Below are 20,045 nucleotides of genomic sequence, written 5' to 3' on the forward strand. Positions count from 1 at the left end.
GGCAAGTGCAAAATAGAGAATTTCACAACAAAGAAAAAAAAAAACTACTAAGCTAAACGCGAAAAATTTGTGTAAACATTTTTGAACATATTTTGTAAATAATACACACACGGCATGTTCGGGCGAGTGCGCGACTAATTCGCGAAAAAAAAAAACTGACAACAAGATATAAATTTGCAGCAGAGACAATAAAGCTACAGATACAGATACATTGTTAAGTGCGCGCTAGATACAAATATTCAAACAACAAGAACATCAACAACAATAAATACAAAATACAAATTTCGCCAGAAATTTGCATTCGTCATCGGCACAGACGACAACGTCGCCTGTTGCGCCTCATAAAGGCAATTGCTATCTAACCGATATCATAGAGAATATAGACATATATCCAACAAACATGACGCTGGATAACTACAATATCTTTGGCGATGAATATCCACTGTTCAACATGCCGTTGTCGCCTTTGCCCAAAGTGGTAAGCATTGGTTGCAAAAACAAAACAAAAAAAAAAAAAAAAAAAAAACAATCTCTAGACCCCAACTACAAGTTTAATAAACAGTTGTTTTGCTTATCAATCAAGTTGCAGTGGGTTGAGGGAGGCCTGAAATTTCCAGAAGTCTCGGCCAGTTGTCGTTTTGCCTTTTGCTTAAAAAACATTTATGTAAATACCATATATGAATCTATATATATATACATGTATATATATACAACATTGCATTAGCCTTATCGTCGCAAATAATATTCTTGGAAATTTGTCGTCGTATACCCTTTGATTTTATTTATTTTTCTTATTTTTATTTTTATTTTTTTTTGCGCCCCCATTATGTATCGTATTTTGTGTGATTTGCTGTTTTGCGATTGAATTTGTTTGTTTAATGATTAAATGGCAGGGTGTCGCCTTATCAGCGCAACGATTTCTATTCATTTGTTTTTTTTTCTGCGATAATAATAATTATTATTGAGTGTGGCAAGTGTAGAAATACTAGTTTTGTAGGCGTCGACCCACCTAAAATCCAGCATTTTGCGTCGCTGATAAACCACAAATATTTCAAATATTTGTACAGTTCTGACGACCTTGTTAGCGCTTCGTTAATATAGGGGGCCAAACTTATGTTTAGCAATTGTAAACCGATTTCGATAAAAAAAAAATATAATCGTTCTTTGACTAAATCTAAGCACTATTTGTTTCGATATTTGAAGTAAGTGCGGCCTCTTAAATTCTTTAACGTTTCTAAATTTGTATAAAGATTTTCTAATTTGTTTAATAATTTGTTTGATAAATTAAAATTTATCATATTACTTGTTTATTTTTTTTTTTAATATTGTCTACTTTTAATTTGACACCATTTTTTTATCGAGATATTATATTATTAGCTTGAGTTTTTTTCTGAGATGATAAATCAATACTAAAAATTAATATTTATCTGTTTGTCTCGAGCTCAATTATTTTATGCGTTATTCTATAAATATTAATATTTATTTGTTGGCTGGCTCGAGGTCCGTGTTTGTTAAAACAAACAATGAAAAACAATTTTATTCAATTCTCTTCCGATATATTTCGGTTGCACATCGGCAAACCGTCTTCAGGGCACTAACACCAAGATACAAAAAACAATTAACAATTATAATACAATAAATTAAACATTATTTCGAACATTTTACATACATTATTTTACACGTCTGCGCTTTTTGACGTGGAGATTGTTACTGAGGTTGTTTGACTGTTTAAGAGGTGTCTGTACAAGTGAGCGCAATTTTCTGTGTCTGTCTTGTAGTTTAGTCGTTTGTAGGTTGGTGTGTTAATTATGTGTAGCATTTCCAATGTGTGTCGCTTGTTATAGTGTTGTTCTTGTTGTAAGATTGTTGTTTCATCAAAATTTGGTGTGTGGTTGCTTCTTATACAATGGGTCATAAGTGCTGTTTTCTGTATATTATTTTGATGTCTTAGTTTGAAGTCCGATTTATGTTGACTAATCCTTGTTTTTAGCTTCGATTTTGTTGTACCTATGTAGACACTATTGCACTTGTTGTTGTTATCCCCGCCACATGGTATTTGGTAAACGACGTTGCTTTTTTCGATCATCGGGATTTTCGACTTTATCTTGTTGAAGAATTTTTGTAATGTATTCGTCGGTTTGTGTGCTACTTTTATATCTTGTTTGTTATAACAGTCTGAGTTTGTGAGGCGTTCTGATAGTCGTGGTACATATATTAGTGATTTGTATATTTTAGCAGGTTCTGTTGGCTTTTTTCTTTCGATTTGTCGTCTTTTTAATAATGTTTTGATTATATTTGGGGGGAAGTCATTTTTGGTCAAAAGTTCTTTGATTTCATGTTCAATTTCTTTGTGGTATATTGTGTCCGATATTTTCATCATTCTATTCATACAGCCTAGTGCTGTATTGATTATCATACTCTTTGGGTGGTTTGAATTGAAGTTGAGTATTCGTCCGGAGGCTATGGGTTTCCTATACCACTTTATTTTGAGTGTGTTGTCCATTCTGCTTACAATAGAGTCTAAAAATGGTAATTTCCCGTCCTTTTCTAATTCCATTGTAAATTTTATCTGTTTGTGGAAGGAATTCAATTCTTTTAGAATATTTTCCACGTCTGTTTTGTTCGTTATGGCAAAAAGGTCATCTACATATTTGGTCAAGAGTCTTGGTTTTATTTTTAATTTATCTGTAATCTTGTCCAACAGTTCCTCCATTAATATATCTGCGATTACTGGGGAAGCCGGTGATCCCATCGAAAGAAAAAAGCCAACAGAACCTGCTAAAATATACAAATCACTAATATATGTACCACGACTATCAGAACGCCTCACAAACTCAGACTGTTATAACAAACAAGATATAAAAGTAGCACACAAACCGACGAATACATTACAAAAATTCTTCAACAAGATAAAGTCGAAAATCCCGATGATCGAAAAAAGCAACGTCGTTTACCAAATACCATGTGGCGGGGATAACAACAACAAGTGCAATAGTGTCTACATAGGTACAACAAAATCGAAGCTAAAAACAAGGATTAGTCAACATAAATCGGACTTCAAACTAAGACATCAAAATAATATACAGAAAACAGCACTTATGACCCATTGTATAAGAAGCAACCACACACCAAATTTTGATGAAACAACAATCTTACAACAAGAACAACACTATAACAAGCGACACACATTGGAAATGCTACACATAATTAACACACCAACCTACAAACGACTAAACTACAAGACAGACACAGAAAATTGCGCTCACTTGTACAGACACCTCTTAAACAGTCAAACAACCTCAGTAACAATCTCCACGTCAAAAAGCGCAGACGTGTAAAATAATGTATGTAAAATGTTCGAAATAATGTTTAATTTATTGTATTATAATTGTTAATTGTTTTTTGTATCTTGGTGTTAGTGCCCTGAAGACGGTTTGCCGATGTGCAACCGAAATATATCGGAAGAGAATTGAATAAAATTGTTTTTCATTGTTTGTTTTAACAAACACGGACCTCGAGCCAGCCAACAAATAAATATTGAAATATGGAAAGGTCGCCAGAGCCATCAATATAAATATTAATATATATTTTGAATTGTCAGACAAGCATTCAATTCATGGACAAAATTAATTTATTTTTGTGTTTCGCAAACTTTTACATAGATTATTTTCCATTGATTTTCTCACACTTCTGCTTGTATGAAATTGATTTATAATACGTTTTTTGTTTTCTTAACAATGCTTAAGCGATTTATATTGCAGTTTTGAACAATTTTCTACGAACAATTTGTTTGTTTTTGTTTCTCGACGCATATTTAACTTATATACACATAATTGCTAAGGGAATTATATTACATGGAAAACTATTCGCCACCCTCTTAAAAGCCGAAACAAAAAAAAAAAATCACGTTGCCAACTCATGAGCAGCTATAAAAAGCAGTTTGTCCGTTAATTTATTTACCTTTTTGCAGTTTTTTTCTTTTTGGTTTTTTTTTTATTATTATTTTTTTTTTTGCATATTACGTCCATTGCATTTCACAGTCCAGTGATCGGGCGTCTGGCCGCGGCGCCGCTTGACGATATCGCAAACACGTGCGATTTTCGTGGCAATTTATCAAAGTTTGGTTGCCAACTAATTCGGGGCTTATACTTGGTATATATATATATGCATAAATATAGCCCAATCACCCTGCTGTCGCACGGACATGGCACAGGGTTCAATGCTCAGCCTGGTCTGGGCTTAAATGCGCGTAGAAAGCGAATTGGAATTGGCAGCCGTCGCATGCATGACCCCTCAACTGGCACTAACTGGCCCAAAAGGCATTCGCGTGACACTTGATACTCGCCACAAGCTCGCTTTCATAATGCATTCGCACATAAGCAGGGTCATGCTGGTATATTTATATGTATACAACTACTTCTCAAATATATATATGTATATAATTTTTGCCACAATTGGGGCGGTTCAAAGTAACATGCTTCAAGTCAAACACTTGCGACTTCTGACATATGCGACTTAAGCTCTCAAATTGTTTAATTAAAGGCGCTTAAGTACAAATGCACTGAGAAAAACATTCGACTAAATCAACAAAAAGCTTGTAATAATGCTAAAACGTTAAATTTGACAACATAATTCATTTAGCTGTTAAGTTCGAATTCAATAGCAGAGCTTACACTAAACACTAAACCATTAAATTAAACAACCTATTATCGATAACTTTCATAAGCGCTTAACCAACACTGGCTGGGCTATCATTATTATTATTGCGATAGACTGAAAGCGAAGTTTTTTACATATTTTTTCATGGAATATTCAAAAAGTATTTTGGTAATTGCAACTTTGCTTTTAAGATCGGAAAACCCCTTAATAATGAAATAATATTTGTTTCGTAAACAATTTGTGGCATACATGTTTTCCTCAATGTGATGTTTTTCGCTGAGTGTAGACCGTCTTCACAGTGTGCGAGGGAGTTACAAGGGCAGACTTCATCACTCATTTAAGTAGATGCACGTTGAAAACTCTTTCAATGAAACGAAACAAAATGAGTGTGTGCGTGTGTGTGTGTGTGCTCCCCCACAAAATGAGGGGGCAACGAGTCGAGGCGGATGGCAACAAAGAGACCAAAGACAATTTCAACTTTCTTTGGCACAAAATTTTTGAGCAAAACAAAAATAAAAAGCACTTTTAATTAACTGAATATGGCAAAAGTGCACAATGTGTGGAGGAGGGTTGGGGGCTATTCATTCGATTGTTTTCTTATGAATTTGTAAGATTTATTTATTTTGTTGGAGGGGGCACGGGACGGGCACTTTACGAGTAGTTTTCATTGGTGGCTGTGTGGGCGTCTTTGACAGTTCGTGGGCCCGATAGTAAGAAAGCGCACTTGACAAATACGTGACAGCCGGTGTCAAAAAAGTCAAAAAAAAAAAATATATAATACAAATAACTACCCATACATAATGTGCTGTTAACCAGGCTGAGCTGCGTGCAGAGCTTAAGATATATAGAGCAAATGGATTGTAAATATTTAAAAAACATTTTATACACTGTAAAATGAGAGATAATTTGTTTAAATGCGGCCTTTAGGTGAATAAGGTGAATATAAATAATTGTCAGATAGATAGAGTATTATTTATATATATCATATATAGATATTCTATACACTGTAAAATGAAAAGTATTTTGGTGAATTGCGGCAATTACATAGATATAGGTAACTATCAGATCAATATAGATATAGATATTATTATATAGGTATTATGTCTTTATAATATTAGTTGAGAACACAAATTTAAGTTCTCTTGAGCATTTAATTTATCTCACGCCGCATTTAACTATTTTTGCTTATAATTCGCAACTAGTTCTAGCACAGCTTGAGTGCAGCTGTTGCCCTGTTGCCAACTGTAGAAATGATTTCATTTTGTGGCTAACACAAGAAAGTAGGCGATTAACTGGCCAATTGTATATGTGTTTTTCTATATGTGCCTGTGTGTGTGTGTGTGTGTGCTTTTTTTTTATTATTTTCTGGCCATTAAATTGCGGCCCAGTTAATTGCAGCGTGAAGTTGAACATTGGACTAGCTCATTGAATTGCAATTCAATTTTGCGCTAATGCTTTATGTACATTTATATTTGTTTAGATGTGCAGCTTATAAAGTCTGCAAGCATTACATTGGCTACTAATTTGATCTGTCATTTACTTTTAGAGCGCAGTTGGCAACGTTCAGGACATTGGGCACATGTGTGTCCACCATCATTTCCGACCCTTTCATTTCGTTTGTAATTTGAAGCAGCAGTCAAGTGACCAGCAAGAACTACTAACAACATCAGCAACAACAGCAACAACAGCGACAACTTACCGCAAATGCACATTTTCCTTTGAGTTTTTTCTTTTTGATTTGGCCGGCGTCGCATTGTCCTTCTTGGAATTGGCCCAGCCTTTGGCTGGCGAAACGTTTGGTCTGAAAAGTGAAAACAACTTTTACTACTTAGTCTGACTGCTGACTGCCAACTGTCTGCCGAGCTAGACCCTCCTACTCGCCCTACTACCCAGTGCCCCTATCACGCTTTATTTGCCCTTGTGCAGCGTCGCCTGCATTTGCTACGTGTTGTCCTTGCGTCCTGTGTCCGCGGCGCCTCGCCGACGCGTCGTTTATTTGCCATTTCCTCGAGCTGGCAAACTTTGCCATAAATATCCCGAACTCCCCCAAAAGGCAAGCTTGTTGTTGCCGTTTTTTTTTTTTTTTTTTTATTATTATTTTCCATTGTTGTTGCTGTTGCTTTGGGTGATTGTTTTTGTAGTCGTGTCGCGACAAAATGCATTTAAATAAATTATTCCTAGACCAATGTCGCGTCATTTTATTAGCCGCTTTTCTCTACTGCGGGTATTTCCCCATTTGCCGACTGTCCTTTCTCTCTCTCTCTCTGTCTGTCCCTGTGCATGTTTTACTTTACAAATTTAATTACAAGTTAATGACACTTGAACCAGAGTGCAAACCCAATTGGCAGCCAGCAAGAGTTCCACTGAATGCTATCTATCTAAATATGAATTGACTTTATCAATGCCCACAATTGTTTGCTTATCTAAAGTCTGGGTTTTATTAAACTTTACTTTTTTTTTATCAGTTTGTGTGAATTTCTCATGAATTGCAATGAGTTCAAGTGTTACGACACTCAATGCAATGAAATTAAATAGAAAATACCAAAGACAAACAAAAAACCCTCCTTATCCATGTTGGCAATAGAGACAGAGTCTACCATTATTGTTTGCAGACCCAAGAAACTCGGCAACTATTGGTTTATAGTTCATGAAATCTGTTCCTAAGTATAAAAAATAACCTGCAATCAATCAGTCAATGCAGACATAAGCGAAATTTTGGTGAGAAACTCGGGATTCATTAGAAGTTACAGTGGAAAATTGTTGAAATATTTCAATACTCACAATAATATTTCAAATAATTACAGTAAAATACTTTGGATTCTTAAAAAAATAACTTCAATTTCACTTTCGTTTTATATTTCCATTATTCGTCTCTTAAAGTTTCCAGAAGTTCGACTTGCAGATCATAGATCATTTAGGCTAATTCACATTCCGTCTAGACTTGAGGCCTAAAGAAGATTCAAAGCAGAAAGCAGCAAAGTCTAAATCTAATAAGCAGTATTCTTTAGAGCGATCTGTTTAATCGCAGAGAAGTTTGTTAACAAAAAAAAGTAGATACTTGAAATCAAGCAACTATTATCATAAATTTATTGCTGATATTTCGTATGTTATATTCGAGTACAGTCACGACAATTAGAGAACATTTTTGTGTTATCGCAAGCACATCGCACACCTTTGGCAAACATTGATGTGAGCGTTTGTGTGTGTGTGTGAGCATAATAATACAATACAAGTATATTCATTAGGTGGGTTCAATGCACTGCTTAAAGTTAAACAAAACGACAGAACAGAAATATTTTTGTTCAGCAACACATGTAAATTTGTCAAATGAGTTGTTGTCGCTGTCGTTGTCGTTGTTGTTGTTGTTGTCGCTGACACGCCCCGTGCAGCCCCATGGCACAGGCCAAACAAAAGTCTGATTAATTTGACACTGAACTTAAAAGCCTGGCACGAAAGGAATCGCAATCGGATACCACACAAAAAAAAAAAAAAAAAAAGAAGAGAACTGAAACCCCCTTCGAGCTGAAATTTATGTAGCTGCGACCCTCGCCAGTTTCTCGCATTGACATTTTTTTGGGTGTTTGCTGCACTTTTTGGCAAATTTTTGAATTATGACTGTCCAAAAATAAAAAATAATACAGCAACAACAAAAATGTTTAATTCAATTTTCGCCAGCAGACGGACGCCGCAAAGCGCAGCAGTTCGCGTGGGCGTTCCAAAAATGGACAAACCATCAAGTGATTTTTTAATGGCAGTCGCTTGTTTTGCACAAATAATCATATATAGTACAGACACACACACACACACACACACACACACATACACACACTATGGTATGGTATATCTGGCATATGGTCAAGCGGCGTTTGCGTGCCCGAAAAAGGCCGGCAAAAAAAAAAAAAAAAAAAAACGAAAACTTGGAAGGCAACCGGCCGGGCGTTGACTCTGGGCGCGGAAGCGAGACCGGGCGCGGGAACGGGCAGCGGGAACGGGCGGCTGGCAGCGCTGGCTTGGGCTGGGCTTATCGAAAACAGCACAGGCACTCAGAGCTGCCCACTCCAGACAATTTCACTACGGCATTGCGGTCACGTTCTCCTTTCCAAACGAACGCAGAAAATACAAAAACAACAACAAAGCTCACAAAACGAATTTTAAAAGAAGAGAAGTACAATACATTTTGTTTCGCTTCTCCCTTTTTATTAATTGTTTTATTCGCAGAAAAATTGTTGCTTATGCAAAAACAGAAGTGCACAGAAAATATTATTTTAAATTATGCATGCGCTTATCGCAAAGGGAAGTGCAAACTGTACACACTCACACACACACACACACACACGCGCACATGCACTTGACAACTCTGGCCGGACTGCGCTGGCCTACTAACAGCGCACTTGAACTTGTCAACTCTATCGCTGACATTGCAACAACTTTGACTGCAGTCACGACAACAAAAACAACAACAAATAAAAACAATGCCTATTTGCACTTGAGCGCCTTTTTATTTGTATTTTGTATCGCTTTGTGGCAACTCTTTTTGCCAATTAGAAATCAAAAATTGTTGTTATTGCAAATAATGCGCATTTCTAATAAGCCGCTCGCTCGCTCTGTCGGCGAGCCTTTGTTTTAACCTTCGTCAGCCAATTGGCAGTATCTAAATGCATCTATACACAATTTAAGTTAGCGAGCCGCTTAATTTATACAATTGCACATAGAAATAAATAAATAATAGGCATTAAAAAACAACGCCACATGGCTAAAATAAGCGTTGATTTAAAGCCGAAGCTAGTTAAGTTACTCCAGACTAATAAGTTTCGACTTACAAATACCCTAGACATGGGCCTAATAAGTTTATATAACTCATTTAACAAAGTGAAATATCTGCAGCATTTTTAACTCAAAGTTCTTGAATAGTTTGAATTGTGGTAATTTTATTTCATAAAATTTATGTCAGTTACATACACTTAACATAGCCTTAACAGCGACCTAACAGTCTGGCGTTAACAGCTATGATATAACAGATCTACAAAATCTGCTAAGTCAAAGCTCGCAAAGTTGAAATTTAACAAAAAACAATTGCATTTGTCTGCCAAATTGTAATGCTCTCGCTTGTTATTTGATTTGGATTCCACTTATAAAAATTTAACATTTCCTTAACAGCGGCCTAACAGTCTGTCTGCTAATCTTCGCTATTTGCTTAACAGCTGTGACTTGTGCTCGCCACTTTTGATATAAGCAAATGAAATTGTCATCGTTTTGTGGCTGGCAAGTTGTTTGTATTCCGTTTGTATTTTGCCTTATTGCGTCATTGTCTGGCTAAAATTGGCTTAAAAATAACTCAACACGTCAGCTACTACAGAGCAACAGCAGCAGCAACAACAACAACAACAACAACAATAACAACACTTGAAGCGATGCCGTCGTTTTCTTGTGCTTTTCGCCTTCTTAACCCTCACTTCGCCGCGTATTTGTCAAATATAAACACAAACACAGTGCGAATTCGTTTAAAGTGAACTAATTAATTTCAAGGGCATCGCAACTTTCGCCTGCCAAACACACAAATCACACAGTTTTTATAATTTTATATTAATAAATAAATGTTAAATTACATTTATATAAAATATTCATATTTGTTAATGAATTCATTTGCGGTGTTTACGCGCAGCAGTGATTACTGTAGCTGCGCCCGCGCTACGTTTAGTTGAGCTACATTTGCTTATCAAATTTTTTACTATCCTACTTTGCAGTCGCTGCATTAGTCAGCATATAAAAAATACTATGCTCTGCTTAAAGATACCCTGCAGCCACTTAAACATCAATCTGTCCAATAAGAGATCAAGAGGTTTACCAAGATGCATAAGGAAAAAATCTAACGTGAAGAGTAACACAAAGAAGCGAAAAGCATAGTGTGAAGCGTATCGAGAAGGAAGCAAAAAACTAACGAAAACTTAAACGAAAACTAAGCAATAAACCAAGCGAGAAGCCTTACTAAAAGTCAAGTGAAAAGTCTTCCGATAAGTCTAGCGCGAAGAGTTACGAGTATTATAAGGAGTAGAGGAAAGAATAGCGAGAATAGTAACTAGAAGTAAAACAAAAAGCCTAACGAAAAGACAAGTGAAAAGTCTGCCGATAAATTGTGAAGAAGTGTGACGAGAAGAGCAGCAGGAACTCCAACGAGTAGAATAGCGAGAAGCGTAATGAGAAGTTTTGCAAGAAGCGAAGCAGCAATTCTTTTCGTAATAGAAAGTGAAAAGTCTTTCGATAGGTCTAGATCAACTATCGCGAGAAGCTGCGAGAAGCAGGAAGCGTAAGAGAAGTCCACCGAGAAGCTTAGCGCAAGAAAGAGTGTCGTAAGGGTATAAAGAAGCATTTAAGAAGCGCAGCAAATGTAAACCGATTGCTCTTTTCAACTTATATCTTAATTTTCTCATATGGCTTCTCATTTTGTTGCGCTTCTCACTGCCAAACTGACAGCAAGTCCTTTCATTAGCCGATTACTCGATTAGCCAATTTAACATGGGACTCGCTGCGCATGCTTTTGCTGGCTCTCCAGAGCGTAAAAGCAGTAATACGCCCTGCTCCGGCTAGCTATTGGAGGGTATTTTCGACGTCAGCTTTTTTTCATGCCCGCCTCTTGCTCGGCGAGCGCAATTGACCCCTTCGACCTGAACTTTGGGGCTGGTTGTGATAAGACTAGTTGCTCGCTGCGTCAAACGAGCTCGTTTCAATTTAGACAATTACGATAACGCGCGACGAGAGCTATATACTATATACTATATATTATTATATATTTTTAATTCAACTAAATTGGCTGATTCATCTGCAAATGGGTTCTGCGAAAAGCATCTGCGCTCATTTAATTTTCAATTTATTTGTGCCCTTTATGCAATTCCCCCTCAAAAACAAATGAGATTCCACTTTGGAAAGTGGGTTAAAACGAGAGTCGCAAATGTTTAAAAATTTATGCAAACAAAAACCACAAAAAAGCGGTTAACTTCAAAAGCTTAAGTCAACAAATACACAAAGAATAAATTTGATTGTTGCCCAGCAAATAACGAGTTGAAGGAAATGCAAAGCGATAAGTCAAAGGATCAACGCCCCACGATAATATTTATAAAAAAAAAGCAGATAAACATTAACAAATTTCACTGCGCCCCAAAATCAAAGCAAACAACAACAATAAAAATCATGCGAAGTGCGCCACAGTTGTTTTCAGTGTTGAGCAACGCAATTTGCTCGTCGGGAGTGCCCGACTATGGAATACCCTGAACCTTCTTTTACAAACCTCCCTCTATCAAATGCAGCTGGCGCAAGGATGGGCGGGTGGCTATAAAATGAAAGATATTTGATCTATATATATTATTCTATAAGCCAAATGGTAAATTTAATGTCCATTGTCAACTAGTTGCCGATTATCGTAAGAAAGCTCATACTGCGAACTGGCACTGCGAGGAGCTATCTTCTAAATTGTAAAAGTCTAGCTCTTATATATTTAGGCAACTTTGCGTTCATACGGCCGAACTCAACTATTGATGCAGATCAAAAATATGTGTAATTTATGGTGTCGGGGCTGTTACATATATTTGCACAAATACATCATGCCCTTTTAAGACATTTTCACAGGGGCTCAAGGTGTAAAAATATGCCATTTGGCAACTGTTCGTACGCAGCTCTTGAAATACAATAATTGTTATTGTTTATTGCCAGCGACAAGACACCTGCTCCCAGCCAATCTGACGGCACACGCACTTGCATTTCTTTCTTGTACTATTTGTTGTTTGTTTCTTCTTCTGGGAACTGTGACAGCTCTTGTTGCTATTTATACAAAATATATACATAAGCCATAACTCTTGCTAAATGCTCCCGGCTGACAGCCTGAAAGAGGCGTATTGATGTTATATTAGCTGATTATTTCTGACAGCACAAGCGTTTAGGCACATGTCTTTGCATGGAAATTAGAGTTGCCGTATGGCTTAAAAAAAAAAAGTGTTGCAAAGTAGCGCATCGCAGAGTTGCCACGACTAGCCGCTGTCAATTTATGTGAATACAATATTTTAATATAACATAGGGATTGTAAACAATTTGTTAAATTACTTTTTATTTTTTATAATTTTTAAAGTTTTATTTTTCCATAATTTGGGGGCTGCTTTCTTTACAAGCCAAAAATGTTATCAAACGCGCTGGCAACAGAACTTTATTTATGTTGTATAGTGTATGGCAATAGAATAAGCCGCTTTCTAACTTTAGAGACTGGGACTTAAATAGTGTGCAGGCTGCTCAAGTTAGTGCAGATACCTTTTATAGCATACAAATTATTGCTATAAATAAGCACAAATGAAATTCGCTAGAAATCAAACTAGCTGAACAAATGTTTATGGCTAAACTTATGGCAGCAACTGTTGCCGTTGGCGTGGGCTGTTGCTGTTGCTGCCTCTTCTTGCTGCTGCTGCTGCTGCTGCTGCTGTTGTTGTTGTTGTTGTTGTTGTTGTGTGGGCTGCTGCCTTAATTAAGAGCAGGCAGCGCGCGCACATTTCAAAATTTATTCGATTTGCTTAGCTGCTAAACGCTATTATTGTTGTTGTTGTTGTTGTTGTTGTTGTTGTTGCTGCTGTTGTTGTCATCGTCTAATTTACTCAGAAACACACTCAGGAGAACAACAACGCGCACACACACACACTCTCTCTGCGTGTGTATGCATTTGTATCTGAATCTCAAAGAATCGTTTCTGCCAATTTCAATTTCTTTCGCTCAGTCGCAAACGAACAACGAACCATCGAAGTTTCGAATTTTGAAATTAAGTAAAAACATTTGCTGCTGATCGCCCGAAAATAAAAACGAAATACAAATAAAACGAAAAAGAAAAGGAAAATTTTGAAAGCAAACGGAAAAACGAAAATTGCAAAGAATATAACAAAATAAATAAAATAGAAATAAAAATCAAATTGTGCTCCTTAATTGTTGTTGTCTTTTTTTCTCGCAGCCGCGTGCAATTGCCAAACGAATTTCGAAACAACGAATGAAATTAACTTAAAGAGCAGGAATTAAGCTAAGCGAAAAGAGAAATAATATAAAAATAAAAAAAGAAAAAGAAAAACACACGACGAAGATTTTTCGCTGCACGCCGCGTGCTGAAATACACATACAGTTTTTATTTATATATGTATATATATATGTATATATAAAAAAAGAAATAAAGTTTATTTAGAGGCGTGGCCCGAGTTAAGTTAATTAAACATAAATTTATGCGTGTGCAAATTGCGAGGCCCTAAGCATATATATATATATATATATATATATATATATAAAAGAAAGAGCGCAACGAAATACATATACAAATGTACACAATACATATATAGTACATGCACATGCCAAGCTATATACATATAGATATATATGTATATATATAGAGAGCTGAGCGCACAACAACAACATAATTATATAACACGCGCAATTTGGTTGCAATTAAAAACAGTTTTCTTGCCGCAGGCGGGCGTGTTTTTTTCTTGTTGTTAATTATAATTGTCACGATTATTGCAATTGTTTAAAATATATATATATGTATATATAAATATTTAAAATTTGATTTGTTAAAACGTTGTCAACACGTGCCTGTTTGTTGTTTTCATAATTTAATTTATTATGTTTGCATTGGCCAAGCTGCACGCACATTTCGAACAGTTGCGAAATTGGCAAACGCTGCTGGCGGCGCGTCTGAAGCCGCCGGAAAGCGGGTAAGAAGCAGCAGCAACGCAGCAACAATAACAACGAATCTGAAGTCCAAAACGAACGAACAAATAAATGATAAACGAAAGGCAAACGCAAAAGCCAAAAACGCGAAACGAACGAACCTAATTTTGGCGCCCCAAAACTCAAGAGCAACAACAACTACGACAACAACAACAACAACAACAACAACTATTTAATGATCAGCAAAAGCAACATTACAATTTTTAGCTTTTCCAAGAAAAGTTTGCTGTAAATATTTAATTTAACATTAATTTTCTTTAACACGCTGTTGTTAATACTCAAGTTAAGAATATCTAGCATATTGATTATATACACATAATTGTTGTTCATATATATTGTTTTACGCCAAAACGAATATTTGTAAAGCTAGTCAAAAAAAAATTACGAACTTTGCGTATACGTAATATTTGCTCACTGCGTATACTCAATAATTATTAAGCTACACACACACACACACACACACACTAGTCTATAAGCTACGCGCGTTATGATGAAAAATCTCAATGGTAGAACGCATAATGCGTGCTACCAGCCCTACTATCAGCAACAGTTGCAGCTGCAGCAGCAGCATCAGCAACAACAGCAACTGCAACAGCAACAACAGCTGTTGCAGCAGCAGCAACAATTGCAGCTGCCTTATGCGGCGCCATACAACCAGCTGCAGCAGCAGCAGTATACTCAACAGCAGTACTATCAACAACAGCTGCAACAGCAACAACAACAACAACAGCAGCAGCAGCAGCAATTGTTACGTCAGCAACAGCCCACGCTGTCGGTCTACCAGCAACAACAACATGCAAAGCAATCATATGGCCATAACAACAGCAACAACAACGCCAACATGACACAGACTGCACGCAGCAACATGCAAACAGCATCAATTGCTACTGTGAGTGCGAACGGCAACAACAGCAGCAGCAGCAGCAGCAACGCCAACGCCGCGAACAGTGCGACAGCCGCAATGGCCGCCATGTGCCAAATGCAAAGCTTTTTAAGCCAGCAGCAACAACAACAACAACAACAGCAGCAGCAGCAGCAGCAGCAACAACAACAACAATACCACAACAATTGTGCGCATATTAATTATAATCAGCAACAGCAGCAGCAGCAACAACAACTGCAACAGCAACAGTTGTCCACAGCAGCAACAACAAATGGCGATAAATTAGCATTGGATAATGCCAGCGAAATTGCAAATTTTTTGGCCAGTGAGCTTTTTATGCAGCAGGTACGATAGCTCAATAACAGGCGATAAGTTATCGATCATCACCAACGAATGGGCTCAGCATATCGAAACTTTTGTGCTCAGCGCAGTAACTGTACTAGATCTTTATATCAGTGTGACCAAAAGTACGTTGTTTACATATACGGTCACACTGCACAGCACGGTTTTTATATGATGACAACCGATCATCAATTTTCGTTATTTGACATACATATTCGGCTATCGATTTATCGATTGTTGTTATTCACTTTTGTTTCAAACTATGAACATAAGATAATTCTGAAGAAAAGGGGCTTACATGTTTGCATTGGTCATAAAAGCGTTGTCATTAGTTTTGCTTACTTCTAATATTTTGTATGTAAAGCTTATCGATAAATATCGATACTTATTTAACATGTTTATCTCTTTTAATAAGCAACAATATTTATATTTCGTCTCTTCTTCAACGTGTTTATTTTTGTGCCTGAGAATGCATTTTATGAATTGCAAGGATATTTTTGAAACTAAACAATATCGATAGCTTTCACCTAACTGTTTTCTATTCTTAAATAGAATTGGCGTCTGTATTTTATCTTCTTTAAAATTTATATTATTTAATTTGAAACTTTGTCGTCATTTGCAATTAGAATCAGGTTGATTGAGCTGTTCCGTCTTATATATTGGATGCTTGTTAAGTTGGCTGCGGCTGGCCATTTTAGGGAGGCGTAAGGCAACTTCTCTAATTCTAAATATCGATATCTATTTTATATCGAAAATGTTTTTGTAAGGTCGTTAAGTTGGCTGCGCCCCAGCATTTCAATGAATCCTAATGTGACTTTCATTTGAGAACTCATCTTTTATTTCTATTGAGAAATTGCCTGCTGAAATTATGTTTAGTTTTAAATACTAGAGTGTTAAATACTTATTGAAATATATCATTCTGTGTTTCTTGCAGCTCGTTACATTTGATGGCATGCAGAGTGCACCGACGCTGACAACGCCGACGTTGACGCCGACTACGCTGCGCACCATTGAGGAGACCATCTATGAGCTGACCACGGAGCCGCAAATTGTGCCCTTTCAGGCGGGCTTTAAGCCACCGCCGCTGACATCGCTGGGCGCCATAACGAACAACAATACAGTCACGCCCACAACGGCGGCGGCAGCGGCAGCTGCCACATTGGCGGTGGTGAATGCGAATCCGATCAATGCGAATCCGCAATTCGATTTGCTCGGCCTGAATTGCAACAGTGTGCGCGGCAGCGATACGGAGGACTCCAACGGTTCCTGGAACGATGGCCAGCTGAACGATGACCAAAGCACAACCGATACTTGTGAGTAATTATTGCTGCAGCAGCCAGATTGTGTCCTCTTACTGATTCCCAACTTTCGACAATTGCAGCTAGTGCCGCGACAGACAGCACCTCGTATCAGAATGGTGGCCACATGCTGGGCAATGGCTCCAATGGTGGTGTCAACAACTTCACCGTCGCTCTGGCGGCGGTCAACAATGCTGGACGCGCCTCTGGCCAGGCTGGCGGCAACTCAACTACCTCAAACAGTGGAACTCCGGCGCGTCGCGGCGGCGGACGTCGACCTAACAAGGCGGCCAACATGTCCCCGGAGGAGGAGGAGAAACGTCGCATACGACGTGAACGCAACAAGCTAGCGGCGGCGCGCTGTCGCAAGCGACGCGTCGATCAGACAAACGAGCTGACCGAGGAGGTCGATGCGCTGATTAAGAAGGGGGAGGACATGAAGAAGGAGATTGAGAATTTGAATGCGACCAAAAACCAGCTGGAATATGTCCTACAGGCGCATCGGCCCACCTGTCAGAAGGTGCGCAATGATCTGCTCAGTGTGGTCACATGTAATGGATTGATTGCACCGACCACGTTGCTCAGCGCCGGCAGCTGCACGGGCACAGGCAGCCAACATAGCAACAACAACAACAACAACAGCAGCAATAACAATAACAGCAACAGCAGCAACAATAACAATAACAACAGCAACAGCAATGACAGCAGCAGCGGCGGCACCATCACCGGTTTCGATGCCACACTCAATTCCACGGGGCGCAGCAATTCACCGCTGGATCTCAAGCCGGTGCTCACCGATGAGCAGCTGCTGCAGCACATCAAGAACGAACCGCAGGATGTTGGCCTCGATTCGAGCTCATCATTGGACCAGGATGGTCCGCCGCCGGCCAAACGTTGCTTTGCGCTGCCCAACATTGCCGCGCTGACCGCATCCCTGACGACACCGACCGACCCCGGTTCCTGTTCACTGAACACGCCCATAACTAGCACGGCGCCAAATATATTTGCCAATTTTGGCGGTGACCTCAACAGTCCCACATTGAATGCACTGAACAAGCTGCCCAAGGCGCGTCCCAATACGCTCAATGTCCAACAGTTGCAGCGTCCGTTTGTTGTCCAGCAATTGGGCAACGATGGCAACAAGGCGCCACCCACACAGATACAGGGCGTGCCGATACAGACACCATCGACGGGCACCTTCAATTTTGATTCGCTAATGGATGGCGGCACTGGTCTGACGCCCGTATCCGGGCCCCTGGTGCCCACCTGCTCGTCCCAGAACAAGCATCCGCTGGAACTGCCAACGCCCACAAGTGAGCCGTCCAAGCTGGTTAGCTTATAACCAGTGTAGGGTGCGTGGCGGTGGCGCGCGTCGCTAACAAAGTCAAACATTACATTTAGTTTTTAATCTGTAAACAAGCAGCATGCACCATGCAGCATGCAGCGTGCGGCATGCAACAATTTATGCATACAGATTTACGTTTACATAGCGAACGCTAATTTAGATTTATACACAATGTTTTCTCTACTTTTGTAACGTTAATTTTTGTAATTTGTAAACACGGATTTGTTGTCCGGCACCTGCCACGCCCAGTCGTGCGACGGTCTGGTGTGGCGGGCAGGCGGCTGGGCTAGAGAGTCGAGCCGGCGTAAAAGTTCTGCTACTTTATTTAATAATTGTAATTGTTTTCCCTGTTAAATGTGTAACTGCTTTTGTATTATTATCTTTATTACGTTTAATTTATCATTTGCTGTATCAATTATTAATTACTCTATATATATATATATGCTATATGATATATATATATATATCTACTTGTATTTTTGTGCAATTTTTTAAACCATTTTTTCATTTGCGTGTGTTTTCAAAAAATATACATATATATAGAAATATTTATAACAAATAATGCCTAAACATTTGCAGAAATGTTAAAAATGATTTAAGTAAAGAATTGTAGCACGTCGAGAGTGTGAAAGAAACGGATGAGATGTTGTAAATGATGGATGCGTTGTGATATTTATTATTAACAAGTTAAACAAAACAAAAATAAATTAAATTAAATGATAAACGAAACTTAAACAGAGCGTGTAATGAAAGGAACTAAGCCGGTTTTAAAATTGTACATTTAAAAAAAACAATAAATTAAATATTTCAAAATACACAAAACAAAAAAAAAAACTAAATACGTTGCCTTGATAAAGAGAAAATAGGGAAAGAGAATAAATAAATGATATAATAGTTTCAAAATGAGAGAAAAATGAGAATTTGAATAACTATACTTATACTATTTACTATTTAAGGCGCATAAAACAAAGAGAAAAAAAACAACAAAAAAAATCAAGAAAAAACCCAAATATATTTTTACTAAACGCAAAATGCGCTCTATTTTCAAATACAATTTATAAGAAATGACAAACAAAACGCAAAGCAATTATTTAATATGTAATTATGTGTATTATGCAATAAAAAAAACTATATACATATATATATATATATAAATGATGATGATGATACAACAAAACGAGCAAAGCAAATCAGGCAAAAATATTTGATATAGCCTTACGGTTTAATACGAGTAATTCCTTTGTCCTCGAAAAGTATATGAAAAACAAGCCCCTTTTTGCTTATGCAACAAATTTTAGGATCATAAAAATGCGCAAAATTTCTTAAATTCAAATTCACAAAATTGTAAACAGATATGAATTAAATGCACTTTCCAAATGGGGTAAAACAACCAAAATTGTGTAAGAGAAATAAAAATATAATACAGAACAACCTAAAAGCCCAATTTCATTCAATTTAGAGATCGATTAGCGCTTCAAGATCAGGGCACAGTTCTACCAGGCCACAGTCGGAACGGATGTGTGTGAAACGATATTGAAATCGCATAAAATTACAAAATCGCTGGCTCAGCTGGCGTTTAGATATGACAGGTAAATTAGGCTGAACCTTAAAAGTAAGTAATGTTTATAAAAAAAACTAATCTGATCTGATTTGGATTGAATTTATAGCTTGAAACAATATCAAAACTTTTTCTGGTCTAACTATTATGAAACGCGACTCTTGGACAGACGAACAGGGCTCAAATTATATATATCTTTCTCAGTAGATTGAGAAT

At 37.6% G+C, this 20,045-nt stretch overlaps 1 protein-coding gene across 2 annotated transcripts; it reads left to right on the top strand.

Moving 5' to 3' along the window:
• The first annotated feature begins 135 nt into the window (after positions 1-135).
• On the top strand, positions 136-19,191 carry LOC6632814 (transcription factor kayak). Of its 2 annotated transcripts, none has more exons than XM_002055865.4 (3): positions 136-478; positions 16,563-16,941; positions 17,010-19,191. In XM_002055865.4, exons 1-3 carry the CDS (start codon positions 401-403, stop codon positions 18,266-18,268), a joined length of 1,716 nt encoding a protein of 571 aa, XP_002055901.2. In that variant the 5' UTR covers positions 136-400; the 3' UTR covers positions 18,269-19,191. The 2 variants fall into 2 exon arrangements, with proteins under 2 accessions (XP_002055901.2, XP_032289443.1); XM_032433552.2 differs by lacking the exon at positions 136-478 and adding an exon at positions 14,180-15,631.
• The last annotated feature ends 854 nt before the right edge of the window (positions 19,192-20,045 follow it).

The sequence above is a fragment of the Drosophila virilis genome, chromosome 2 (assembly GCF_030788295.1).
Source record: "Drosophila virilis strain 15010-1051.87 chromosome 2, Dvir_AGI_RSII-ME, whole genome shotgun sequence".
NCBI lineage: Eukaryota > Metazoa > Arthropoda > Insecta > Diptera > Drosophilidae > Drosophila > Drosophila virilis.

Bases quoted from the DNA above. Each gene is read 5' to 3' on its own strand.
- LOC6632814 (XM_032433552.2), top strand. From the start codon at position 14,891: ATGATGAAAAATCTCAATGGTAGAACGCATAATGCGTGCTACCAGCCC. The intron at 15,632-16,562 runs GTACGATAGCTC...TGTTTCTTGCAG, and splicing joins GTGAGCTTTTTATGCAGCAG to CTCGTTACATTTGATGGCAT. The intron at 16,942-17,009 runs GTGAGTAATTAT...CGACAATTGCAG, and splicing joins CCAAAGCACAACCGATACTT to CTAGTGCCGCGACAGACAGC.